General features: G+C 42.4%; 1 protein-coding gene and 1 long non-coding RNA gene across 3 annotated transcripts in view; one reads left to right on the forward strand and one right to left on the reverse strand.

Moving 5' to 3' along the window:
• CPVL (carboxypeptidase vitellogenic like) overlaps positions 1 to 27,927 on the forward strand; it is a 118,243-nt gene that overhangs the window by 66,677 nt on the left and 23,639 nt on the right. For both annotated transcript variants that reach the window (XM_075922148.1, XM_075922149.1), the window contains 3 exons: positions 1,997 to 2,092; positions 7,471 to 7,644; positions 27,453 to 27,635. In XM_075922148.1, coding sequence (XP_075778263.1) covers positions 1,997 to 2,092; positions 7,471 to 7,644; positions 27,453 to 27,635 — 453 coding nt within the window. The remainder of the gene's footprint in view (positions 1 to 1,996; positions 2,093 to 7,470; positions 7,645 to 27,452; positions 27,636 to 27,927) is intronic.
• On the reverse strand, positions 6,092 to 10,803 carry LOC112547474 (uncharacterized). Its single transcript, XR_012901976.1, has 3 exons — positions 10,660 to 10,803; positions 7,095 to 7,264; positions 6,092 to 6,266 (listed from the first exon to the last, which is right to left on the reverse strand). It is a non-coding gene; the product is annotated as an uncharacterized LOC112547474 (long non-coding RNA).

Raw genomic sequence — 27,927 nt, forward strand, 5'->3', positions numbered from 1 at the left:
GGAAATGCAGTTTAAAGATATCTGTTGTAACCTTGCAGTAAAAAATTATTAGGCCATGAAGTTTATCTGAGTATCTGGCCCATTACTTTTAGCCTCAGCGAAAATGAAGAAATGGGTCAGTTCCTAAAATGCCTTAGTATGTTTGAAACATTTCTGCATATTCCATATTGTGCCTATATAAGGAATACAAGCTACTACAGTTGCTTTAAAAGTATTTGTGTCTTTTCTAAACACATCTCATCCATATATATTTGAACCTGTTGCAGCTGGCTGTCATCTGAAGTGACATTAATTATGATTGTAGTAATTTGGGAGAAACGTAAGATGATGTTGTTTAGCTTTGAGGCTGTCTTTGATTATTGAAAAAAGTTTTAACTATGAACTTTAAAATGAGTTAGCATGAAGGACTGACTGTGGGAGAAAAAGTGAAGGACTGGACAGTTTCATATTAGATGTAATAATAAATGTGTTTTCAATATATTAGGAGAATAAATTACATTTCCTTCCAACTTACATTTCTGAGAAGGAAAAAGACAAAAGTTAAATGACAAAGTGGCACAGATTTCAAAAGTGATTTTAATTTTAAATTCAGAGTCAAAATCATTTTTCTTGTATCCTGTATCCTTCATGCAAACAGTAATTCAGCTGATATGGTTGACCTCTGTTTAATATGATATTAAAATTATTTTGAATTCAAAGCTTATGACAGTTGGTCAATACGACATAACAGTTATTTTTAAAAAACAGTGGAAGGATGCCAACATGACTTACACAAATAATAGTTCAAATTCCTTTCTGTTGGAGTGAAGCTGGAGTTCTTGCTCTATATATATTAATGTTGCCTTACATTTGTGTACATTACTGTTTCCACTTCAGGGGGTCAATGGAAGTGGCTGAGGGCTGGGCAAAGTGATCTCTGAAGCTAAATCGATGAGAGTTCAATAAATTCTCTTTTTTTAGAAGCATGTGTAGCATGTCTTTATTATATGTTGAAATATTTAACTCTTTATTATTTGCTTCTAAGACAGAGCTTTGTGTAAGGCCATGAGGATTTTTTCAAGCTAAATATTTAAAGCGATTTTAATTAACTGTTAATGGGAGTTAGAACAAGGCCTAAGAATAATCTGGTAAGGATCTGGATTGCAAAATTCCCAGGCTTCTAAGCTCCTTTTACTGCCTAATGGAATTAAACTGGTTTCTAGACAAAATATCTTAGTTTATTTAAAGTTCTAGTCAATCTCTAGACATGCCTTTTCAATTGGTGGTAATGTCACAGAATTAATAATAAAGCCTATCAAGCTTCAAACCTAAAGACTCTTTCTACTCAATCTACCATTCAAGGACAAGCTTGAGTGAGTAGAGGGGCTCAACTTGCTGGGCCAACATAGAAGGCAAATTCTAAATCAGATGGTCTTTCTGGAACACTCTGGCCCTGGGCGCATAAATCAAACACAGTTGGTGCGAAGATTCCAGCTGTTAAAAGTGGTAAAGCCATAAAGACCTTAATATTTCAAAGAAACACCTTGACTTGTGCCCAGAAACAAGCTAGAAGCCAGTGCAGTCTGTGGAGGAAAGTGTCTGACATGCTAAATGAGCAGGCAGAGTGCAACTGTTCCAGATAGAGATTTCTGAGTGGTCTTCAGATGTCACCCATATAAATAACAATGGGTTTTCTTCATTGTCAAATGAATAACCTTTGATTTCCCTTTGCAATATACCTAGACACAAGTGTAGACTGTAAAGATATTTAGATTAAACATGAACCATGAAAGTATATTTCTAAAATATACTGAAAAAGATTCTTTTCTCTTATAATTTTGGCTTTGGCATCGGAAACTTGAATAGATTTCTAATAAAACATGGAATGGAATTCATGTTTAAACTTAATTAAGAATTCATATTTAAACTTAATAAAGAACAAATTTAATTGAGAAGTAGCAATGATTTTATGTTTTGAACTTTAAATACATATACTTATCTTGGTGTCTCCTTCCAGGTTTTTGATACTCTATTGAACGGTGATGAAACAGGTCCTTCCTTCATTCAGAATGTTACAGGATGTAGCAACTACTTTAACTTTTTGCAATGCCAGGTAAACTTACTATTGCAATAATAAAAAGCCCCAAAACCAAACAAATGTACTGTCTAACATAAGCAAATTTCTTATTCTGCATGTCAAGGTTAGGAAATTGCCTGAATGTAGTAATGGTGTGTTTTAAAGGTAAACTAGTACCAGTCTACTCCTACACTTTTCACATGTTTAGCTCTTAAGTATGAGTTGTTCTAATGACTTAAAAGAAATACTCACATGCTGAAAATTAAGCATTTAAATACTTTTGCTGATCAAAGCCTTACTCAAGTTAAACACTTCATCTGTAAGCCATCTTTTGTAGAATGTGGTTTGCAGTGTTAGGTAGCTTCTGTGTATTTCACCAATTCAGTCCTGATCATGTTTGGTAATCAAATGTGATCTCTGGTGGTAGTTGAATTCCTTTTCATATAAAATGGAAGTAGAATGGTATGGCATCTAACATCTAGTAATAAATCAGTTGAGACCTCTGCCCTCCTCGTTCTGTTTTTAGGCTCAAGAGTCAGGGTGGGAATACAGGGGGACTTTTCCCCCTTACTGTAGAGTTTCATAAGAACATAAGAACGGCCGTACTGGGTCAGACCAAAGGTCCATCTAGCCCAGTATCCTGTCTACCGACAGTGGCCAGCACCAGGTACCCCAGAGAGGGTTGACCAAAGACAATGATCAAGCGATTTGTCTCCTGCCATCCCTCTCCAGCCTCTGACAAACAGAGGCCAAGGACACCATTTTATCCCCTGGCTAATAGCCTTTTATGGACCTAACCTCCATGAATTTATCCAGCTTCTCTTTAAACTCTATTATAGTCCTAGCCTTCACCGCCTCCTCTGGCAAGGAGTTCCACAGGTTGACAACACGCTGTGTGAAGAAGAACTTCCTTTTATTAGTTTTAAACCTGCTACCCATTAATTTCATTTGGTGTCCTCTAGTTCTTCTATTATGGGAACTAATAAATAACTTTTCTTTATCAGCCCTCTCCACACCACTCATGATTTTATAGACCTCTATCATATCCCCCCTCAGTCTCCTCTTTTCTAAACTGAAAAGTCCCAGTCTCTTTAGCCTCTCCTCATATGAGACCCGTTCCAAACCCCTAATCATTTTAGTTGCCCTTTTCTGAACCCTTTCCAAGGCCAAAATATCTTTTTTGAGGTGAGGAGACCACATCTATACACAGTATTCAAGATGTGGGCGTACCATAGTTTTATACAGGGGCAGTAAGATGTTCTGGGTCTTATTTTCTATCCCTTTCCTAATAATTCCTAGCATCCTATTTGCTTTTTTGACCGCTGCTGCACACTGTGTGGAAGTTTTCGGAGAACTGTCCACGATAACTCCAAGATCTCTTTCCTGATTTGTCGTAGCCAAATTAGCCCCCATCATACTGTACGTATAGTTGGGGTTATTTTTCCTGATGTGCATTACTTTACACTTATCCACATTAAATTTCATTTGCCATTTTGTTGCCCAATCACTCAGTTTGGTGAGATCTTCTTGGAGTCCCTCACAGTCTGCTTCTGTCTTGACTATCCTAAAAAGTTTGGTATCATCTGCAAACTTTACTACCTCACTGCTTACCCCTTTCTCCAGATCATTTATGAATAAGTTGAAAAGGATTGGTCCCAGGACTGACCCTTGGGGTACACCACTAGTTACCCCTCTCCAATCTGAAAATTTACCATTTATTCCTACCCTTTGTTTCCTGTCTTTTAGCCAGTTCTCAATCCAAGAAAGGACCTTCCCTCTTATCCTATGGCCATGTAATTTACACAAGAGCCTTTGGTGAGGGACCTTGTCAAAGGCTTTCTGAAAATCCAAGTATACTATATCTACTGGATCCCCCTTGTCCGCATGTTTGTTAACCCCTTCAAAGAACTCTAATAGATTAGTAAGACAGGATATCCCTTTACAGAAACCATGTTGACTTTTGTCCAACAAATTATGTTCTTCTACATGCTTCACAATTTTATTCTTTACTATTGTTTTGACTAATTTGCCCGGTACTGAAGTTAGACTTACCGGTCTGTAATTGCCAGGATCGCCTCTAGAGCCCTTTTTAAATATTGGTGTGACGTTGGCTACCTTCCAGTCATAGACTCATTGGCTCCTGTCTTGAATAAACAAGAGTTGGCAGAATTCAGGGGTTTTCATCTTGATGTTTGAGGTCACACTGCTGAATATTGCTTGTTTCGGCATTTCAGATATTCAGACTTGATGCATCAGGTATATTAGTTCGAGTACAGCAAGTAGGAAATTACTCCTGAAGTCAAAATCTTTCTGAATTCTTTGTATTACCGGTTTATAATCCAAGTCTTTGGTAAACAGGAGACATACTTACACTTAAATACTTTACCTACATGTGAAATCTCACTTAGGAATCTTACTAAAATTGTGAAGATTAGTTTAAGACTGTGGGAAGAAATTGTGCTCTGAATGGAACTATCTGAGAAAACCATTATTCTCTCTTGTGCATGATATTTCCGGTACAATGTGAGATGTTTGCATGTAAAAATACTTTATGGAAATGGCCAATTCAGAGCACAGTGCATCTTGGACTTTGAATTTTTATTACATACTGGTATTGGATTTAGTTATTTAGATAAAAGCCCTTGGGAGGGGAGAATTTAAATCTGCACACTAAATTCAATTCAAGCAAATAGCCTCTATTTCCTATAACAGAGTTTAAGCATTCTAGCACCTTACATTTTAAAGGCAACTAGGGGGTGATGCCTCCTGCTCACTGTGTTCTCCAACCCCTGTCTCTGGGGTTAGGTAACCACAAGTCCTTTGCCCCCTGGCCACTGGGGAGGGCCAGGCCGAGGCATGGCAGCCCTGGCCTGCCCGGGCTCTCTCCCCGCCCAGCTGCTGAGCCCTCCTGAAGCCAGGCCAACCCCTGACTCTTCCCCCACTCCTGACTGCCAGGAAGTTGGTCCAGGCAGAGGTCATGGTTGGCCTGGGTCTCTCCCTCCGCTGTGAGGGGGAAGGTCTCGTGCCGCTTGCAGCTCACCCCTCTCCCCCTACACACAGACACTGTTCAAGCCCTGGCTTCGCCCCTTCCCAGCCATGTCAAGCCCTGTGCTCTCCCTCCTAGCCACCTGTAGGGAGGGGAGACCGGGCCCAGGCCCCACATTGTCTCCCCCTCTGGCTGCTGGGAGGAAGGGGGTCAAGGCCCAGGCCCCTCACCTTCTTATCTCTGCCACAGGGAGGAACAGGTAGGGGGCCCATGCCCTTTGCCAGGCCCTACACTCTCCCTGGCTGCCAGGAGGTAGGAGGGCAAGGCCCAGGCTGGAGGACCTGTCAGCCGACGGTCAGGGCAGGGTGTGTTCCTATACCTGTCCATTATGACCGGCTGAAGTTCTTTTAAATTGTGCTTGGTTCTGTTACAGCAACCGAAGGAGTCAGGTTAAAACTTAAACAGTTACAGGTTTATTATAGAAGCTTATAAATCATATGGTTGCAATGGCTATTGCTCTATTTCTTAACTGCTAGCAAATATAGATCTTAAAAATGGTTACAAAGAAGATAAAGATAGAAAAATAGAAATAATAGTACCAAGTAACAGCTTAATCTTTAAAGAGCTCTAAGTCTATGTGTACACTTAAGACAGAGGACCACATCCAGGTACAATTTTTACCCCTTTCTGTGCCTCTCGACTCGAGCGTGTCAGGCCAGGGCTGGTCCCTCAATTCCTAGGAAAGACGAAAATACGAGGTGGGCATCCCCATGGAAACTCGGGAGGTCGAAACACCTAACCCGACCAGCAGGTAGAGGGTAGATTGACACTCAAAGTGAGTGTGTTGCTGGACCCATCTTTATACCCATGGGGTCACGTATTTCTTTTTCTTATCTGTGATGCCAAATGGGGCTGGTCTGTCTTTTGTGAGACCAGTTCTTACAAGGGAGTTGTGAACTTAATTTACACTTGTAAGAGAGAGGACTAAATTGGAAGTACTGGAGATTCTTTTCTCAGTGGGAGGTTCCTCTCCCATAAGACTTGGCTGTCTGTGATCATATCAACATGGGTGCCAGCTGAGGCAGTTCTCGCAGCCTTGAGGTCAGCTTATTGCCTTAATCGCTCTCTCCTCATATTTATGTTTTCAGCTTCTCAGGATCAGATGAGCCAGCATAGACTATGCTGATTTTATTGCTTCTTTTCTGCCCTGTGTGCTTCAGGAACCTTAGAGAGGCAAATAAGATGGATGAGATGGGGGGGTTTCTGTCTGGCTACAGGACTGCAATTTAAAACTTCACCAGCACCGGCTCAGGGGACGGGGTGTCCCCCAATCCGGACACCCCCTGCAGCTGGCCTGTCTGCCAGCCTCTCTGCCCCCCTTACTGCTGGAGCACTGTAATTTTGGCTATCCACCCCACAAGCCCACCACCAGCAGTAGCAGCTTACCTTTAGTGCTGCTGCTGGTCTGGAGCCATAGGTTGCTAATCCCTGCTGGGTTAGCAGCAGGGAGGAGGGAGAAAAGGAGAAGGCAGGGCAGCTTCAGGGGGAAGGGACTGTGGGTGGCACACAAGAAAATGTTTTATATAAAAAGATGTATACACTAGTACAAGCTTAATAGGGTTGCTAGGTGTACGGTTTTCGCCCGGACAGTCCGTTCTTTCTGGCCCCTGTCCGGTGTTTAAAAAAAACCCCAGAAAATACCAGACGTGTAAAATGTCTGGTATTTTCTGTTTTTCTTGGATGGAAGGCTGGCCGGGGGAAGCAAGGAAAGCAACAAGTTTTGTTTCCTGGGTTGGTGGTAGTTGTGTTTTGTTTTTGTTTTTTGGGGAGTTTTTTTGCTTAACAAGTTTGGTCTCCCATTTGTTTGTTTGGTCAACCAAGGTTTTTTTCCTACAATGTTTGGGATTTTTGGTGAAAGCATCTGGCAAGCCTAGTTATAGAACAGAACTAAATGCCGAGTTCCAAAGTTAACATTCGTATTACAGTCCCCCAAATGCCCTAGTGTACATTTTTTTAAAGGCATGCAATCTCTGAACATTTAATATAGCTTACTTTAGTAAAGCAGCGAAATACCAGTGCATCTCTGCTGTTTCAGCCATAACACTTTCATAGTCTTGAAAAATGTCTTGCCTCTCTCTTGTGTTCTTGAAGAAAGTGAAATTTTCTTAGGCCTTGGGAGAGGGATATGTGGGTGGGGTGGGGGAAAGTAGATGTTTCCTCATCTGAAACGAATATGAGCAACCAGGTCAAATTACTTCAGTGCTTCAAAGTTAAAATTGAAATTGCAGAGGCAGTAAACACAGTCTTCCTTTATGTGGTACTTTGCATGCTAGGATACAGAGCTGTTGAGGTGTAAACTGAGAAATGCATGCATACAATTTTGTTTTGTTTAATGCAGCTTTCCCACCCAAATTTTTCCTTGTAACAGGAGCCTGCTGACCAGGAATATTTTGGAGTATTTTTGTCACGATCAGAAGTGAGGAAAGCTATCCATGTGGGAAACCTAACCTTTCATGATGGGTCTACAGTTGAGAAGCATTTGCTTGAAGATGTAATGAAGACAATAAAGCCATGGTTGGCAGTAATTATGGATAATTACAGGGTAAGAAAGTAAAAGCTTCTAACTTCCTACTCTGGGAGTATGTCGTCAATACAGATTAATTTAGGCTCTTACCCCTAACCTGTTACCTACCATGTGTGCACACAAATCTTGGACCTGGATTTGATGCTTTTACCCCAGGCTAACTAGCCCATATTAGGGCCTAAGAAAAACCTCAGGAGCTACTATTACTTTGCAGGTAGACTGCAGTCTATATAGTGCTGATAGCCCAGGGGTGGGCAAAAGGGCCTTCTCGGGCCGGATCCAGCCCGCCAAGTGGGTGGATCCAGCCCGTGGAGGCCCTGATGCTCCCCTGCCCCCAGGTCAATTAGAGCCTGTGTGGGGGGGGAACATCCAAAGTCTTCTCCCTTTCTGCCCCCGCCCTGCGAGCAGCATGCAGCGCTTCAAATCAGAGAAGGTTTCGGGCCAGTTAAGGCCTGGGAGTGGGGGAGTGCGCATAGCCTCCTCCTGCCCTGCCAGGAGCACGTGGAGCTTTGAAGTGCCGTGCACTGCTCGCAGGCTAGGGGGGAGAGGAGAGCAAAGGAGGCTTCATGAACTCCCCCGCCCCCAGGCCAATCAGGGCCTGAGAGCGGGAGAGCCTGATATCAGGAATGAACTGATGCAAGTTGTAGCTGAAAAATTTTGATAAACAAATGTCTTGGTAGGTGTTCACCAACTGTGTCTGATGTGGCTGAATTGACGAAAAAGTGAGCAATCATGCACTCAGAAATAAAGTTAGGGGTTGTTGCAAAATAATACATAAAGAATGTGGTACTTGTGGTGATGGGAATGGGGCCAACTGGTTTTTAACAGAGTACAGCAACATATTGATGCAAAGCTACATACAGTAAAACTCCGATGGTCCAGCATCTGATGGTCCGGCAGTCCTGATAGTCTGGCACCATCAGGAACCCGGAAGTGCTCTGGCAGCCGGACCATGGGAGCTGCTCTGCCCCCAGCTTCCCCGATTCAGCCGCTGCTAAAACTGACCAGCGGCTGAATCAGAAAAGCGAGGGCAGAGCAGCTGGGGTGCTGCCGGGTTGGTCCCGTAGCGCTGCCCCTCGGGGCTGCGGGACTAACCCGGCAGCACCCTAGCTGTCCCCAATTCAGCCGCTGCTGAAACTGATCAGCGGCTGACTCCAGGAAGCCCGAGGCAGAGCTGCTCTGCCCCGGGCTTCCTGGAATCAGCCCCTGATCAGTTTCAGCAGCAGCTGACTTGGGTACACCTGGGACAGAGCAGCTGGGGTGCTGCCAGGTTGGTCCTGCAGCGCCAAGGGTTGGCGCTACCAGACCAACCCGGCAGCGCCCCAGCTGCTCTGTCCCAGGCATCTGGATTCAGCCGCTGTTGAAACTGACCAGCGGCTGACTCCAGGAAGCCCGGGGCAGAACAGCTCTGCCTCGGGCTTCCTGGTGTCAGTCGCTGATCAGTATCAGCAGCGGCTTGACTTGGGGACACCAGAGGCAGAGAAGCTGGGGTGCTGCGGGTTGGTCTCACCGCGCCAAGGCTCGGCACTACCAGACCAACCCCGCAGCACTCCAGCTGCTCTGCTGCAGGCGTCCCCGATTCGGCCACTGCTGAAACTGACCAGCAGCGGCTGAATCAGAGATGCCTGGGCGAGAGCCAGACTATCGGAATGGGGGGCTATGAGGGGTCTCGGGTGGCATCCCCCCCACCCCAGACTCCTCATAGCTCCCCCTTCCGATAGTCCGGCAAATCTGATGATCTGGCACCCCCTGGGTCCTAAAGGTGCCGGATTATCGGAAGTTTACTGTATCTGGTGTTTTCCCACTGGTCACACGGAATTGTATCAGGAATGCGCCCAACCATTATTTCTAGCACTCACTCTATTCTTAGAGTGCCATAAGCCATTAGCATTTTTCTTTTGACAATATGACACTAGTAATAATTAATAATCAGATTAAGGATGTTAAATAGTTAACCAGTAAACATACCGGTAAGCATGAGGCTTCCTAGCATGCTTGCTGGTGGCCTTTATGTTCCTCAGTCCTCGGTGAGTACTGAACTGGGTTTAGTTCTGTGGCCTAATATATCAGATTTAAAGGCTGCTCTGAAGTTGCACCAGCTGTCAGCAGTGCCAAGGGTGCAGTCTGGCAGCCAAGAATCAGCGTTGCATAGGCAAGCTCCGGCAACACTTGTGATGCTGGAAGCAAAACGGCTTCATGGCATCTTAGGATCTGGGGCTTTCATCGCTGTTTGCCGTTAAATGAAACAGAATTTTTTTGCTTCCTTTGTTGTTGAGTTGTGTACACACCTGCTGTAGCTCTCAGAGGGTATGTCTACACTTGCAGTTTCAGCTACACCAGACTATCACAGCTACATTTCTATCACTATTCTGGATGCAAATGTAGGCATTTGAAATAGTAAGCGAAGCTGGGATTTAAATATCCCGCACATCATTAGCATAATCTCATCCCAGGCTGTTTCCGAACCCAGCTAATTCGAAAGTGAAAGGCTGCGTTAGTTTGAACCAAGGGGTTCAATTCAAACTAACGTTACTCCTCAAAAAATGGGTTTTGGCTGCTGTTTCCTATTTTTCACTGAAGACAAAAGCAAAAAAATCTTACCTACAGTAAGATTGTAAACTATCTACAGACTAGATTACAACTAGATTGTAAACTTATCTACAGTAAAGTTTCACTTTTTGCAAATTAGACATACATTTGATTTGTGTGTGTGTATACATGCCTATCTATGCATTTGGGATTTTGAGTCTATTTCCCCTCATTGTTTGCATAGTGGCATTTTATCAAGCTGACTTGCTTTAATTTGGATAACTTTCCCCCCCTTTTGTAGCTGTCTAAGAACTTAACTGAAATGTTTACAGACTTCTATCAAGCTTTGCCAGAAGATGTTTTATCTTGTCACTTTTAAGGAAATATTATACCAGCAAGTTCAGACAGCAAGTAAAATATGCAATTTGGACATGTTTCAGTACTTTCCTTTAACATTGACTCTATTGTTCTTTGTGAAACCAGGGAAAGACCTCAGGAACTCACGTGTGAATGTTTAGTCTTCAAGCATTAAGATGTTGGCTGCTGTTTTCTTAATTGAAATAAGAGATGCATTGTACATGCTGTTTTTCAAATCCCTGTCACTGAATAAGACAGAAGCTTTTTAGAGTGACATTCATTTAGTGAACAGTCCTGTTAGCAAGATTTTGAAGATTACACTGTTACTACTTGTTGATACAGGCACAGGGATAGAATAATCAGAACACAGTGGAGTATAGTTGCTTTGTTGCATAAAAGGCAAATCATGCTCTCTTGTCTCATGGTGTCACAAATGGCTGTGACTCAAATAAACCTGGTGTTTGTGTGTGGAAGAATTATGGCTGGTTACTTTTGGTTCTGAGGTCTCTTGGAAAACTCTCATTTTGCCTGTTTCAGCAGTTATTTGGGAAGGATTAGATATTATGGTTACTGGCACTTCATTCTCTGGACTTTGTTTTCCATCTTGATTTATCTGATTGGGACACTTGGTGGACGTTGAAATCATTTGTCGTATTTGTATGTTGTCCACTATTCTCTTAATAGAGCCATTTTGCAGAGGATGCAGTGCTTGTACGTGCACTTGAGTAAGCTGTACAAATAAACAGGAATAAAGTATATAATTAGCTTTTTTGTGTGTGAATATGTCGCTCTGGGAAGCTTCTGTACTAACAGGAGGGACATCTGAATGGAAAAGTCAGAAGTTAGTAGTAATAATCTTACCACTCTCCAGGAAAAGACTGTTGCCTCTACATAACCACAGTTTCATCCACTGATGTGAAAGCATTTGCAAAAGCAGGTTTGCATTGTTGTCCTAATTTTTGCAAACGAGAAAACTAAAGCAGAGCTGTTGTGACATGCCCAAATTCATGCAGGTGCTCAGTGGTAGAGTCACAAACAGAACATAGCTTTTCTGAATTCCAGTTTGGTGCTTTATCCACAGGGCTATGCTGCTTCCATTACTTTATATATCATATGAAAAATTATACTGAAAGAATGTTACTGTTCCAAAAGGAACAATTAAAATTAAACAATTAAAGCCCAAGAAATGCAAAAACTAAGGCTGGCTATATAGCCTTAATTCTACCTCATGTGCATGACTGTTTTCCTTTATTTGCATGATATCTGCCTTCTGCTCTACTTAGAGATCAGATGTGGTCAATTGAACTACAACATAAATTCATATTGATCCCTCTCGTAAACTAGGGTTTCCTGGTGTCTGGTTTTCTACCGGACAGTCCGGTTTTCGGTTAAAAAAAAAAATCCAGAAAATACCGGACATGTGCAACATCTGGTATCTCCTGGTTTTCAGGCTGGGCGCCGGATGGAAGCCTGGTGGGGGTGGGAGGAGTGACTGGGAGGCAGGGCACTATCGGCGCTGGGAGCCCTGGTTGCTTGTGAGGAGGAGGAGGAGGAGGAGGAGGAGGAGGGGCTGTCTGGTCCATGCTCCCGCGTGCTGGTCAAGAGTTTGGTAGAGCCGCAGCTGGACTGACTCACGTAGGACGGGAGTGCCCTGGGATCTGCACAGCCCGGGTCAGTCCTGCTCCCCGCTAGCTGATTCACTCTCCCGCCCCCTCCTAGCCGGCTGGTTGGTTGCTTCTCCCCAACTTCTCCTCCTGGTCTTCCCCGTCCAGTCCCTCCCTCCCTCCTTCTCCCCCCCCCCCCCAGCTCTGCCTCCCGCTGGCCGGTGCCTGCTCCGGATCTTCACCGGCCAGCACCGCTGCACCCCCCGCCAGCCCTGCTTCTGGTGGCCAGTTCTCCCCTCCTCCTCCTCCTGAGCTCCCCCTGCCAGCTCTGCCCCCGCCAGCCGCTCCCCCCCGATATCCCACGGCCAGCCCTGTTCCGCTCAACCCCTTTCCCGCCCCCCCCGACCAGCCCTGCTTCCCATCGGCCTCCCCCATCTTCCCCAGCCAGCCCCGTTGTCCTCCTGTTAGCTGTTTCCCGGCCTCCTCCCGGCCAGCACCACTCCCCTCCCAGCCAGTCACTCCCCCCATGAAGCGTGTCCAGTATTTTTTTTTTTTTTATGACTAACTGGTAACCCTAGTGGTAACTAGGGTTGCCAGGTGTCCGGTATTGTACGGGACAGTCCGGTATTGGCGCACTCTGGTAAAAATCAGAAAATACTGGACCTGTGCAATGTGTATTTTCTTATTTTTCCGGCTGTGCACTGGACGGAAGCCTGGCGTGGGCCGGGGGAGTGGCTGGGAGTCCCAGCTGAGAGGCGGGGCAATGATTGCTGCCAGGAGCCCTCAGTCAGTTGAGTGTGAGGAGGAGGAGAAGCTTCCTCCTTGCTCGTGCATCGCTGGGAACCTGCGTGGGACAGGCAGCGAGTGCCCAGGTCAGTCCCGCTCCCCGGCGGCCAATTTGCTCGCTCCCCGGTGGCCAATTTGCTCACCCCCCTTCCCAGCCGGCTGGTTCTCCCTCACTTCCCCTCCCTCACTTCCCCGGTCAGCCCCCCTGCATCACCCCTCAGCTCTGCTTCCCGCCCCTCCCTCCTCCTGGCCCCCCCTTCCTCCTGGCCAGTGCCGCTGCACACATCCTCCCTCCCCGCTGGCCAGCTATGCTTCCTGCTCCCCCTTCCTCCCAGCCAACCCCGCGGCCCCTGACCTTCTCTCCTCCCTTCCCCCCCCCAGCTCTGCTTCCCGCTGGCCTGTTCCTTTTCCTGATCACCCTGGCCAGTGCCCCTGCACCCTCTGCCCCCGCCAGCTCTGCTTCCCACCCACCCTTCCTCCTGGCCAGCGCTGCGGCCCCTGATTCCCCCCAGCTGTGCTTCCCTCCCGCCCCCCCCCCCCTTACTACCGTCCAGCCCCGCCCCTCCCGGCCAGTGCCCCCTCCCCCGATATCTCGCAGCCAGCCCTGTTCCGCCCGACCCCTCCCTCCCACGACCAGCCTTGCTTCCCGTTGGCCTCCCCCATCTCTCCTAGCCGGCCCCGTTGCCTCTCTCCCCCAGTTAGCTGTTTCCAGGTCCCCCCCCTTCCAGGCTAGCACCGCTCCATTCCTGGCCGTTCCCTCCCACCCCCGATGAAGAATGTCCGTTTTTTTTTTTAAATGACTACTTAGTAACCCCTAGCAGTGATCCAGGTTCTCAGAGTCTTTTTTTTTTCTTTCTTGCTCAACAACTTTGGTCCCCCCTCCCCCCCCCCTTTTTTTTCCTTCAACAATTTTTTTCCCCGGTGTTTTTTTGCGGGGGAGGAGGGGAGATTCGGTATTTTTGTTTCAGCCATGTGGTAACCCTAGTGGTAACTGCAGATAGAATATGGCCGAAATAAAGCATAGGTCTATCTGACTGCCATCTAGGGTTGCCAGGTATCCAGTATTCACCCAGAGAGTCTGGTATTTTCGCCTCCTGTCCGGTAAAAAAAAATTCAGAGAATACCGGACATCTAAAATGTCCGGTATTTTCTTATTTTCTCCCTCCTCCTCCCTGGCCAGGAGGCGAAAATGCCGGATACCTGGCAACCCTACAAACACTCAGTGCCCAGCCTCCCCACCCCTGGCTCCCAACACCCCCAGCCTCCCAACCCCAGTCTTCATGCTTACCTGGTTCCGCAAGGCTGCTGGCACAAAATGGTTGCTGACCCAGGGGAAGCATTGCTCAGTCTTAGTGCTTAACCCCTCCCCTCTTTCTATCCCTGCACTCACTCTTAAAGGAGACATGCTGGGGGTTTTTTCTCTCAACAATTTTGGTCCCCTGCCCCTTATTTTACTTCAACAGAATTTTTTCCTGTGTTATTTTTTTGGGGGGGGGGGGGGTGTTTGAATGAGACAGGGGGTCTGTGTCTTGAATGAGACAGGGGGTCTGCAGAAAGAAACTGTATGTGAATACACAAGTTGAGACTTATAATTCATATGCCAAAGAAGAATTAAGGTTCTGTGGCTAATAACTGCTTATTTCTGAGAGCAGTAGTAATGTAGTAGTGCCTGCCATCCAAGAATCTTATAGTCCTCCATAAGCATTAACTACTCCTCTTTTCAGTGGCATGGGGTGTGGAGTGAGGCAGAGAGGTTGTTACTTGGACTTCTGACTTGGAGATTATGACATGGAAAGTTGCGGCAAAACAGATTAAAGACTATCGCCCCCAAATCTCTTGATTTACAGGCTCATGCTTTAACTAGAATACTTTTTTCTTGAAGTTTGTAAACATTACAAATATCCTTTTTCCAGTGCTGAGACCTACTTTCTTTCAAGGTTCATGTTTCCCAGTTTTGCATGATGTGTTTTGGTGTTCTTTGTGGATGCACCCTCCACATCATTCAAACGTCATATGCTATGATTGTGATTGTTGGAAACCCTTGATATTAAGTTCCCATTTGTGGATTTATGGTGGCTACTTAGAAGATTCTCTTGCAAGCAGATTAACTCATCCACCTAATAAACTAGGTCATAATGGACTGAAAAATATTGAGGCTAGAGTGCAAAATGGTTCTTGCTCTAATCAGAGCAAAGATGGCTATGAAACTATAGGAACTGCTTGATGTCAACATGTTGTGTGGGCCCTGGAAAGTTTGTAGGCCAGCATTTGAATACCGTTGTTAACCTTTTTAATATAACTTCAGAGGTCAATTTGCCTTGGGGGTAGGGCTTAGTAGTACCATGGTTACAGCCCCAATTTCCTGACTAGATGAACTCTTAAAGTTACATAGCCCTGTCACTTATCATTACACAGCTCATTAAATCACAGCTAATTGCTTCTTCACTCTTCCCCATATTTCTCATAATGTCTTGTTGCCTAATTAGCACATGGGTATGGATTTTAAGCTTTCATTGTGCTTATTTTACTTGCTTATTCTACACCAACCGATACAATTTGGATGTTAAACTTGTTCTGATTAAAGGAAAACTGCACTCAGCTTATTTTGTTCACTAGCTTGAAAGTTCACGAGGTAAATGCTTATCACTTAATTATTAATATGAAGTGTACTTGAAATTGGATTTTTTTCAGGCCATTATGCACTATTTTAGTTTGCTAAACATTTGCCTCTTTATCCTTTTTGCTTTTTCTTGTAGTTCTCACACTCTCATCCATACATAGGTTGTCTGTTTTGACTGTAAGTCCTTTGCAGGAAAACATTTATTTCTAAATCACCTATCATCGTTTTGGCACCATATAAATATACTGGAAACAGACAAGATATGTGTCTCTTGTGACAATGGAAGAGACGTTTCAGATGTATATGTAAAAACCATACGAGAAATTTATCTAAATGGGGATTTATTTTGAGAGATCACTCCATATAGCTCATTAGACTCCCAAAAGTAATCTTCCAAATCCAAAAAGGTCTTTTGCCAACCCCTAAACTCAAAACTGTACTTTGATATATAATATACTCAGCTTAAAAGAACAGCATCGAACTTTGACTTTAGGTAGAAGTATTTTATTATGCATAAGGATTGCAGAGTAAAGCAAAGAATCATTCAACTGAGCATATTTACATATGTTATTTGCTACAGTAACAGTATATGAACCAGAATGTTTCACCGTTTTTTTTATTTACTGAATTGATGACTTCTTAAGATGTGAATTATACTACACACATTTTTGTCCTGACTTGAAATCTTAGTATCTGCATTCCCTATAAGGAAATGGTTATCTTTTTGTCATATCTGAATGAGAATGAAGAATATAATAGTATTCTTACTCTCCCTCATGTCTCCTTTTACATTGACAGTATTTTTTAAATATAAAACTCATTAGATTTGAAAAACAGACACATAGATGTGCTGTACAAATTTTCTTAGGAATTAATTTAGTCTGGACTCTTGGAATTGCAATTTGCCCTACGGGTTACAGAACTATCTGCTTTTTCAATATTCTCATAACCATTATTCAAATTTGATCTGCAAAATCCAGTACTTCTTTTAAACGAATTTCCATTTAGTACATTTCTTAGCTGAATTTCATCTGCTAGTTTTCACTGTTACCTCTCAATTTTCTTTAAAAGAATAAGTGTATATTTTTAGTGTGTGTTTTATTTCATATTTTTTAGTACATGTTGCCACTGGTTAATCTGGATAAATTGTGTTAAGAATATCTCATCTTGCAAATAGCTATCTTTTAAACCACTGTGTGTGCTTATATAAAGTATACCTTAACCTAAAATTAGAGCTCAAATCAGATGCATTATATACACAGATTTAAAAATATTGCAGTTAGCAAGCATGCATAAAGCAGTTCAGACTTGTTGAATTAAGTCTCTGGCAAGGGTCTTATTTGGAATAATTCCAGTGTGGTCAAATAACCTGATTCAGTTTGAGGACTGGGTGAGCCATGTTGAGTTGGTCATTTTGAATTCTGTTAAGTCTACAAAATTGGAAAATCAACTTTACAGCAGAATAAGGAGTTCACAAGAGAGAGAGAGAGAGAGAGCTACAACTAGTCTTTCAATAGTAGTTTATATTGACTCCCTTAAGTTTTAACCTGGCAGAATGTTTTTAAAGCTCATTATTTCATGGCCATATTCTGAGTGACAAGAAGGGTTGGAAAATATGGGAACAAGAAGTCAGCTAATTTGGCAAACAGGAAACCAATAGAGTTTTGGGCCTATTATAAAAATCTACTAGATGCTAGAGGCTGGCAGGCTCAAAATAACAGTGTACAGGGAGTCCCTGAGTTACGCGGATCCGACTTATGTCGGATCCGCAGTTACGAACGGGGCGGTTCCTCTCCCTGGTCTCCAGCAGACCAGGGAGAGGAAGCAAAGCGGCGGAACACGTGGGCAGCGGACAGGGCTGTCCGCTGCCCACGCGCTCCGCGGCTTGGCTCTGCTTTGCTCTGCTTTGCACCCCCCCCCCCCCGGTCTGCAGACCGGGGGGGGGGGGGGGGGGGGAAGCAAAGCAGAGCTAAGCCGCAGAGCGCGCGATCAGCTGACAGCCCAGATGCGTCTGGGCTGTCCCGCTGCCCCCGTGCTCCGTGGCTTTGCTCCGGACACCTGTGGTACAGCAGCTGGGGCGCTGCCAGTTGGTCCCGTAGCGCCGCTCTGGGCGCTACTGGACCAACCGGGCAGCACCCCAGCTGTTCTGCCCCAGGTGTCCTGATTCAGCCACTGCTGGTCAGATTCAGCAGCGGCTGAATCAGGACGCCTGGGACAGAGCAGCTTGGGTGCTGCTGGGTTGATCCAGTAGCGCTGAGGAGCGGCGGCGCTACTGGACCAACCCAGCAGCACCCAAGCTGCTCTGCCCCAGGCGTCCCCAAGTCAGCCGCTGCTGAAACTGACCAGCGGCTGACTACAGGAAGCCCCTGCCCCAGGCTTCCTGGAATCAGCCGCTGATCAGTTTCAGCAGCAGCTGACTTGGGGATGCCTGGGCTTCTTAAGTTGAATCTGTATGTAAGTCAGAACTGGCGTCCAGATTCAGCCGCTGTTGAAACTGATCAGTTTCAGCAGCGGCTGAATCTGGACGCCAGTTCCGACTTACATACAGATTCAACTTAAGAACAAACCTACAGTCCCTGTCTTGTACGTAACCCGGGGACTGCCTGTACTTTTATTTTAGCTTGTCCTTAAACTATCCATAGACTTAATCTCTCATAGGATATGGCAGTTTGCACATGCAAGTTGGTGTCGCCAGTTGTTAATGGCTGTCTAGGAATTGTTGACTGTCCCAAGATGATTGTGGTACGGCTCTTCCTGATGAGGCCTTGAACGACTATAACACTCTTCCTATATAATCCTTTGTAGTGCATCCCTAGCTTTTTACACAGCTGAAATGAAGGCATGGTAAAATTATTTCTGTTTTATTATTTGTAGTGTGGTTGTATTGGGAGAAGGTTTTATTTGTATTGTCCACATGGGATTTATTTCAGTGGATTATTTTATGTAGCAAACTCTTATAATTTATAAAATGTTTTAAAATGTATAATTGTACCCTGTTGTAAATTGTCTCATAAGCTGGAGATGTTTCTGGGGGTGAGTTGTGTCAAACTTGCATCTTTTTAAGGAAGGCCATATTTTATCCTTGTAAAATCTTGTTCAATTGACTCTCTTATTACTCAGAAGACTAAATTCAGGGTCTTCTGAATTTATCAAGTATGGTTGCTGTATAGTATTAGTCTGTTAATTCTTCCATCTCAAATGCTAATGAATTAAGACTCAGAGTACTCTAGCAAACCTCATTTAGATTGGAAAATAAAGGGTCAGAGTTGTTAAATGATCTTGGGCAAGGTCACAGTCTCCAGAGAGCTCTGAATATTTTCCTGGTCTACATAATACTTGCCTAGTCAAAATCAGACTGCCACAGCTACAGCATTCTTAGTTCTTACTGGTGTAGAACAAGAGACTATTTTGTGAAGTCTGATCCTAGATCTCCTTAGTATTGTGATTAGTACTTGCATGACAGTTCCCTTTTTAACATCTAATCATTTAATAGTTGAAGCATACATGAAGTATCAATATCTAGCCATCAGCAAAACAAATGACTTGTAGATTACATCTGGAATAAATCAGGCCATGTTCCAAAATCCTAGAGAAAACCTAACATAGCTTCATTTGGCTGTTTTGTTCTGTAACCTTGTTTAAGTCCTTTTCCATTTCTCTGTTGATTGATGGTGAGGAATTGTATTCTTGTGCAGAGCTACACAGGAATACAAATGTTCTGTAGTGTGTTTCTGTAGCGAAATCACTAAATAGTTGTAAGTTTGCATTAATTGATCAGGTGCTAGAGGTCAAAAATCATTTCAGATGTTGCTTGTTATACTCCACACAAAAAGAAGACAGAACCATTTAACATAACAAGGGAGAAGAATGATGGTCCTACTGTTCCCCAAGGAGACAGGGCAGTAGGGAAGGCAGCCAATCAGAGGAGATTTCCTCCTGGTAAATCTGAAATTTTTAAGAGAGCTAGTACTTCTTGCACCTCCCCCACTCCCCCCCTCCCCCCCGGCCAAACTCCTGAAGGAATCATGAGAGTTGGCAACACTGCATAGAAGAGGCCTAGGTTGGAGCTCTGTGGAGGGAGCTGGAGAAACAGCCAAGAGGGACAGAGCGAGCTTCATTGCCTACACTGTCAGGACAGAAGAGCTGATGGGAGATTTCTGCAGGACCAAGGAATAATTCAGGCCAGAGAGAGCTTAATGATTGTTGTGGAGGGAGAGGCTGTCCCAGGCATCCTTCACCAGTGCAGTAACTAATGAACTGTACTGAACCCCCTGAGGCAGTGAATGTTGTTTCTCTCTGGAGAATGAGGAAGACAGACCTTGAGGAGTCATCTGAGACCCAGCAAAGAAGCTGGGAAGAAAGACTCTCGGTGTTTTGTTTGAAATTTGTTCCAACCCAGAAAGGGTGGACATTTGTGTTAGATCGCAGAGTCAAAGTAGTACAGCAGCTTACAATCCTGTAGAAAAACTCAGCTGATGTTTCCAATGCCAGGTCGCTTAAACCACATTTACAGTTGCTGCTTAAAGCATTCTTTATGTATAAACATTAAAATGCTAAAGATGTTCATGGCAAAGTCACTCATTAGTTTTAGAGAGACTGATGTGTAATAGACTGAGACTGTACATTTCCCTTTAAACTGGTCTCTGTTCTAGAATTCTACTTTGTTGATCTGTCATTGGGCTACAATTAGAGGAGACAGGTTCTTTAGTGCAGTTAAGCTTTTATGATATCCCACTCCATATCACTTGGTGTATCTGTGCATCCTATTTTAACTGTATCAGTACATTAGCAAAAACCTTACTTAGAAAAGGTTAGGCACACATTTTAATTTCCCCAAAGTAAATACGAATGTTGTAGGGTTTATTTTAAAAAGAATTCTGTGAGAACACAGCCTATTTCATTGATTAAAAAAATCTTAATTTTGAAGTTCTGATTTATTGTGTGAGAATTTCCTCCATTGAAGAGAGTCTGGTATGACAATATTGTTCCAAATAATAAGAACATTTTGAATGGAGCCCTAAATATTTAGATCAACTTGTGTTTAAAATAAAAGATGGGGTTTTGGGTGTATGCATTAGAGAAATAAACCACACTGCAGCAGGTATGACTCAATATTACTTTTTCATAGTTAAGATAATGCCTCTGTATCACTTTGCACCCAAGTATAAGTGGGAAATTGACCTTAGTTTGTATTTTATTGATTTGACTGATTACGTTTATTATGGCCAACCAAGAACAGGGTCCTTTGTGCTAGGCACTGCACAAACACAAGAGCAGTTCTGCCTCAAATAGTTGACAATCTAAATGGACAAGGCAGCCATGGAGTGAGGAAGGGTGTATAACACACTAGAGATGTTAAAATGTGTTTAATTAAGTAACCTGTAATGCTGAAAATTTCCCTATAACACACAAGCAGAGTTAACTATGTGGATTGCTGAATTTCTTCTTGTCCAGGGAAGAAATAGGAGTGCACTGCTTAACTGCTCACCTGAAAGGGCTTCAGCAGAAGATGACGTGGAGACAGCTGGATTTTGGGTTTCAGAAGCCTGGGCATAATTATACTAAATTCTCTAGACTGATTTTGGCTTTCTTTCCTCAAACCCATAGAGAACAGCTGGAGTATTGGGAAGATGATCTTTTGTTTCCTTTAGAAAAACGTAAGTAGGGCTTGTAGCCTCGGGCTTCTCTGAAGAGATACTGCATCCAGTCTTCCTAGCTTGCAAAATGCTCTAGCAGCAGAAAGTGGATAGTAAAGCAAGAAAGACTTAAGGGAGGTTTGCTCTGTCTCTTGACAGGGTATTAGCAGTGTGGCCATGAAATGATAACAGTGGGAGGCAGAAAAACCAGTTTGACCGTATTTCACTTTTGCCGGCCTTTGCATGTCGACAGCACTTTTGTCATCCAACCTTCCCAGTGTAGACGTAGCCTTAGTGTATCTAGATTACACCTTTCGACAGAGAGATGTAGATTAGGCACGTCGAAATTGCTAATGAAGCAGGGATTTAAATATCCTGCACTTCATTAGCATAAACATGGCCACTGCTGTTTTTGAAACTGAGCTTTTTCGGAAGAAAAATGGCAGTCTAGACACATCTGTTGAAAATAAACCCTTTTTCGACAGATCCTGGAAACCTCATTTTTTGAGGAATATAGGATCTGTCGAAAAAGAGTTTATTTTCAACAGATCCACGTCTAGACTGCTGTTTTTTCAAAAAAGCTCCGTTTTGAAAAAAAGCGGCAGCCATGTTTATGCTAATGAAGTGCAGGATATTTAAATCCCTGTTTAATTAGCAATTTTGACGTGCTTGATTTGCATCCCTCTGTCGACAGAGGGATGCATTCTAGACGTAGCCTATGTATAATGTTTTCCATCACAACTTGTTAAAAATAAACTATTAGTCGGGTTCCTGGATTTTACATCCCAACGTATTGAGAACCTGCTTCTTCTGCAGCACAACTACAGAAAGCGTGATGTGACTGAAAAGCACAATAAATGCACAGGATTTGTCTTAGCATTTATTCATGATCAATCCGAATATGAGCTATAAAAATTAATTTATCTAAATGCAGTTTGTTGTTACTCTAAATTCACTTTCAAGGAATAACTTGTGTCGTTGGTATTTAGTTTGGCTTTAACTTAATTCTGTAAGGAAAGATTTTTGGAACATTTGTTCATACAATTCAACAAAATTCAACATTATATAAAGGCAGACAACCAAATTGCCTTTACATAAAGGCACCAGGCAGAAACTACTACATATTATGATATCTGTGAATTAGGACTCTTCAGTAGTCAAATTAATAAGTATGTGGCACTGCCTTGCTGATGTTTCACTAACTTGGCATTTATTGGGGTATTTTGGTTGGTGAATATTGACATGTTCAAAATGGAGATAGATAGCAGTCAGCTGGGATCATTCCGCAGCCTGAAACAACTTAGTCTGCTGTTGAATCATTTCCCCAAACAGGAAACCACAAAATATTAGTGAGTAAGGTCACTAGATCATTGGGAAAGGAACACAAGTGTGTCTGCAAAGTATTATGATGGCCTGTAAATGGGACAAACTATGGCAATTGAACTAGCTTTTTTAAAAGTAAACAAGACTCATTTGCAAAGCACAGCTTTCTCTGTATCAGCAGTGAGCCTGAAACCACTTCCAGCTGTTTCTATAACTTTTTAAGTAGAAGTATTCAAGAAGATGTAACTTGTATTTATGGGTTGGCCAATTACCTGTCTCCTCCCTAAGGCTAAAAATTAAAATGGAATCTAATATTTTTCTGTTGCCAACCATCTTTATAATTGAGACCAGAATTATGCCTTGAAATTTTGATGTCCAAACTGTTATTTATTCCAGTGATTAAGTTTTTAAATGGCATTGCATATCTTTAAAGGAGATAAAGCTGTATGTTTTTGAAAGATACATTTTACAGTTTAAAATTTATTCTGACATTTTTTTCAAGGTAAAATCACTCAGTGAAGTATTTATAAGAATGCTTGTTAGCTCAACATTTCAGATTTTTCTCTAACAAATTCCTTAGATTAAACTTCAGTAGCTTGAAAAATTCTGGGTTTTTTTGTCACCTTCGTATTGAAAGTAGGAGTGCGTATACACTGTACCGTTATTCCAGAATAACGGTCATTATTCCGGAGAAACAGTACTGGCGACCACACAGCAATTGTGTTATTTCGAAAGAAAATCGAAACAATGGAGGCTGTTTCCGATATTGGTAAACCTCATTCCATGAGGAATAACACGTCTTCTGAAAAAGCTTTTTTGGAAAAGCGTGTGTGTGGATACTCCATTGCTGTGATGTCGAAATAACTCCTCACCAGGGCCATTTTAAGTTATTCCTCCTCAGTGCCTCCTGGGGCTCTAAATCAATAGCGTGCCCACATTTGGGGAGCCTTCCCTGTAATGTGGATACTCTTGTTTCCGGAATAGCTTTTTCCAAAATAAGCTTGCAGTGTAAATGTACCCAAGGTGAAGAATGTATATTGTCAAGGGCCCTCTCCCCACCCCTAATTTCTGTCCTACACTTTATGGGGAATTCTGTACAAAGTTAATACAGATTTAATTGATAGTCCTAGTCTTCTGTGGATCCTCAATGTTTACACCATCAAGCATTCAAAATATTATGGTTGATTAAAAGTAATGATACTTTCTAAAGCATAATAAACTCCTGGCTCTTTTTATTTGTCTTCTTTGTCTGAGTTTTTAGAGTTTTAAGCTTTTCTTTGCAAACATGAGGTTAGGAACTGAAGCTGTGATTCTCATGATTTCAGGAGCTGGTGCTTTAAGAAAAAATCTGAACATTGTTACACTAGGTCCTCAGTATTTTAGGAGTCAAACTATTGGCTTTTCTTCTGGGGTAAGAACAAATGCCACAGTTCCTCTCAACCTCATCCACCAATAGAATAACTTTGGGGGAAACTTTGAGGGGATCCTAACAGTTTTCACTTCCCCTAAAGAGACGATCATCAGGCCTCTGATTATCCATTTCTTCCTTGGTTTTATGGCCACAGCGTAAATTTCTACTTCAAAAGTCTGGAATAAATCTTGCTTGCTTCAGCTAGCCAAACTCCTAGATGTATTTAATATTAGGTACCTGGCATCAGTCAGTACAATTTGAACATGTCTTCAATAAGACTTTATTTCTGTAAAGTGTGGAAGACAGAATGTCTTTAATAAAAGCATGATTACTTAGGAGCTTACTTCTTGTCAGTCTGCCTCACAGCTGACTTTCATGTGGAGGACTTTAATGTACTCTCAAAATTCTCTACAGAGTCAAACTGACATCCTCACTAGACACTGTATGCCCTAAATGGCTAGTGGAAAAAAACATAAGGCTAAGATAAGGCAGGGTCATAGTGTTGGATCGGGCATAGCTCTACAGCCATTAAAATATCTTCTGAATTTCTCATTGGGAAGCTGATGGAGTTTCTGTGGCTCAGTATCTATCTATCTAGCCTAGTACCTATTTGTTTAATAGGGCCCAAAATACTGGGACTAATAATCACTGGTAACCAGTTCCCAGAAATAGAAGGAAAGAGCAGAAGGAGAAATTGTAGTAACTTTTTAAAGGAATGAAATTGTGTTTAACTAATTTTTCTCCTCTGTGGTTTTGCCTCAGATATTACTATATTAGGGAATACTCATAAAAGTAGCTATTAGTCTTCTCTTTTTTGTAAATTCTTGTCAAATGACAAGAATAATTGATAAATGCCATTTTAAGTAATGATTTGCAGTCAGTCTAAAGACTTGGTGTTGGGAAAACCCAGAGAAATCTATATGAACTGTATTTCTTTCCTAGAAGTAAATTTGTCAGTAAGAAGCAATCAGACAAGTTAATGCTAGTTCAGACTATATATAACTTCTGTGTTAAAAATTCCTCAAGGAGTATTTTATAGAGGATTTGCCCGCGTTGTTTTAAAGCATAATCTAGTCTGTATAATACTGTTCTGTGCTCTAACCCGTACTCTGGGGCACACAACATAGATATAATTGTTCCCATACTGTTGAATATAACAGCTGCAGAAGATTTGCAGTGGCCATGAGGAATCAAAGTCTTTGAAGCAAAGCTCTTTATATAAACAATGCAATTATTTTATTGAACTAGTTTGGATTAACTTTATAGAGAAAGCTTTTAACTTTACCAGGATTTTTTGGTAACTGGGAATAAATAGCACACAGGAAATGTGTTCATATTCTTGACATAGAAAAGTCTTTGTTAGTTTGAGCGCTACCAAACTGCTTTTAGATCCTTAGTGATACAAAATGTAAATACTACTTAAATACGGAATTTGCAAAGAAACCTTACTCTGGAGTGAGGAGACTTTTTTTTTTTTTAAATGCAGATAATACACTCTTCCCTTGCTTCCCCCCCCCCCGACCCTGTTCCTACAATAATATTCACTCTTAATTTGAAGATTCAATCAATTTTATTTACTTTGGCAAGTGGGAAGATGATAAAGCCTGCAACCTCTCTCCACATTTCACAGCAACTGCACCTTAATTCCCTCTGTATGGTATGGGAAGTGGACCTACTCCCAGTTCCCTTGGCTATTGCCTTTCTTTGATGGAGATATGTATCTCTCTCCTTTTTGAACTGGGTATCTCCTGGCTGAACAGCTCCCTGGCTTGACTGTTTTATTCTTAACAAAAGACAGACTGTCTAAGCAGCTGTCTCTTGTCTTCTCTTTGGAGAGTAATAACAGAATAATTGCAACAGTTACACATTACCATGTAACTCTTTCTGAGAGAGCTTATTTATTTGTAGGGTAAAAGCATTGTAGAGAATGTTAAATGAGAGCTGCTTAGGGTGATGTCATGGTGTAAGGGGTTGCAATAAACCACCTAATCAGGAAGAACAGGAGGAGGAGACTTTTTTTTTTTTTTTTTGAACAATTAGCAAAGTAATCCAAAGCACTGGACTTGGCGGTGATGGGGGACTTCAACTATCCAGAAATCTGCTGGAAAAATAAAACGGCAGGACATAATTTATCCAACAATTTGTTGGAATGTATTGGAAACAATTCTTTTATTTCAGAAGGTGGAGAATGCTACTTGGAAGGCTGTTCTAGATTTGATTTTAACAATCAGGAGGACCTGGTTAAGAATTTGAAAGTGAAAGGCAGGATGGATAAAAGTGATAGAGTTCATGATTCTATGGAATGGTAGGAGGGAGAACAGCAAAATAAAGAGAAAGGATTTCAGGAAGGCAGACTTCAGCAAACTCAGAGAGTTGATAGGTAAGATCCATAGCAGCAAGTCAAAAGAAGAAAAACAATTGAAGACAGGTGGCAGTTTTTTAAAGAGAAATTATTAAGGGTACAAAAGCAAACCATTCCACTGTGTAGGAAAGATAGGAAGTATGGCAAGAGATCAGGAAATCTTGAATGATCTAAAAATTGAAAGGGAGTCCTATAAAAAGTGGACACTAGATCAAATTACAAAGAATGAATATAAACAGATAAGGTAACAAGAAAATATTCTACAAATACATTAGTCAATAACAGAAAATGTAGAAATGGCAAAGGCATTTAATGACTTCTTTGTTTCACTTTTCACCAAGAAGCTTGGTGGCAATTGGATGCCTAACATAATGAATGCCAGTGAAAATGGGGTAGGGTCACAAGCTAAAGTAGGCAAAGAACAAGTTACAAGTTAGACAAGTTAGATGTCTTCAAGTCACCATGTCCTGATGAAATCCATCCTAGAATACTCAAGTTGCCAACTGAGGAGTTAGCTGAGCCATTGGCTATTATCTTTGAAAAGTTATAGAATATGAGAGTAATTCCAGAAGAGTGGGAAAGGACAAATATAGTGCTCATCTATAAAAAGGGAAATAAGGACTATTTGGAAAGTTACCAACCAATCAGTTTAACTTCTGTACCATGAAAGATAATGACACAAATAATTAATAATAATTTGCAAACACCTAGAAGATAATAAGGTGATAAGTAACAGACATCATGCATTTGAAAAAAAAAAAAACCCAACAAAAAATTTTCAGTCCAACCTGATAGCTTTTTTTTAACAGGATAACAAGTGTTGTGGATAAGAAGGAAGCAGTAGATGTGGTATATGTAGACATTAGTAAGGCATTCACATTACCTTCTCGTTAACAAACTAGGGAAATGCAACCTAGATGGAGCTACTATAAAGTAGGTGCATAACTGATTGGATAACCATTCCCAGAGAGCAGTTATAAGTAGTTCACAATTATGCTATAAGGGACCAAATGTAGGACTGGTTGTGTTCAATATGTCTCTAAAGTCATGCTTGGTGTCTTGAAGATTTTAGATTACTATACTCCAGAGGCTCATGTGGCCAGCCAGAGCTTAATGTACTCAATCTAAAATACTTTAGAGGTCAGTTTTGCTTAACTGCTTTTTTTCCTTTGATATTGACTGCTTTGTCTTTTTCCAGGTTCTGTTATACAGTGGGCAGCTTGATATCATAGTTGCAGCTCCACTGACTGAACGCTTTCTGCCTACTGTGCCCTGGAGTAAAGTGGAAGATTACAAAAATGCTGAAAGGTTGATATGGAAGATCCATCCCCATGACAAAGAGGTGGCTGGTTACGTGCGCCAAGCTGGTGAATTCTATCAGGTAAGGAAAAGAAGCTCTTGAAACATGGACTCCGTATAAAGAGTCTATTCTGAGGATATTACCCTATATATTTAATTTCCTTCAGAGCAGGGCAGATTTTATTGCAGCCTGCTGCTGTAAAGGCAGTGGATACTATGTCACCTGTGACTGACTGAAGCTTAAGCTTTGAATCAAGGGCCTTAGATAAATAAGCATCATAGGAGGGTAATGACTCCCCAGATGAAGGAAATTTCATTGAAAGATGGAAGAATTAAACCACAGTTTAACCAGTACAGGCAGTCCCCGCGTTACG

This window comes from Pelodiscus sinensis, chromosome 2 (assembly GCF_049634645.1).
Source record: "Pelodiscus sinensis isolate JC-2024 chromosome 2, ASM4963464v1, whole genome shotgun sequence".
In the NCBI taxonomy this organism is placed as follows: Eukaryota; Metazoa; Chordata; order Testudines; family Trionychidae; genus Pelodiscus; species Pelodiscus sinensis.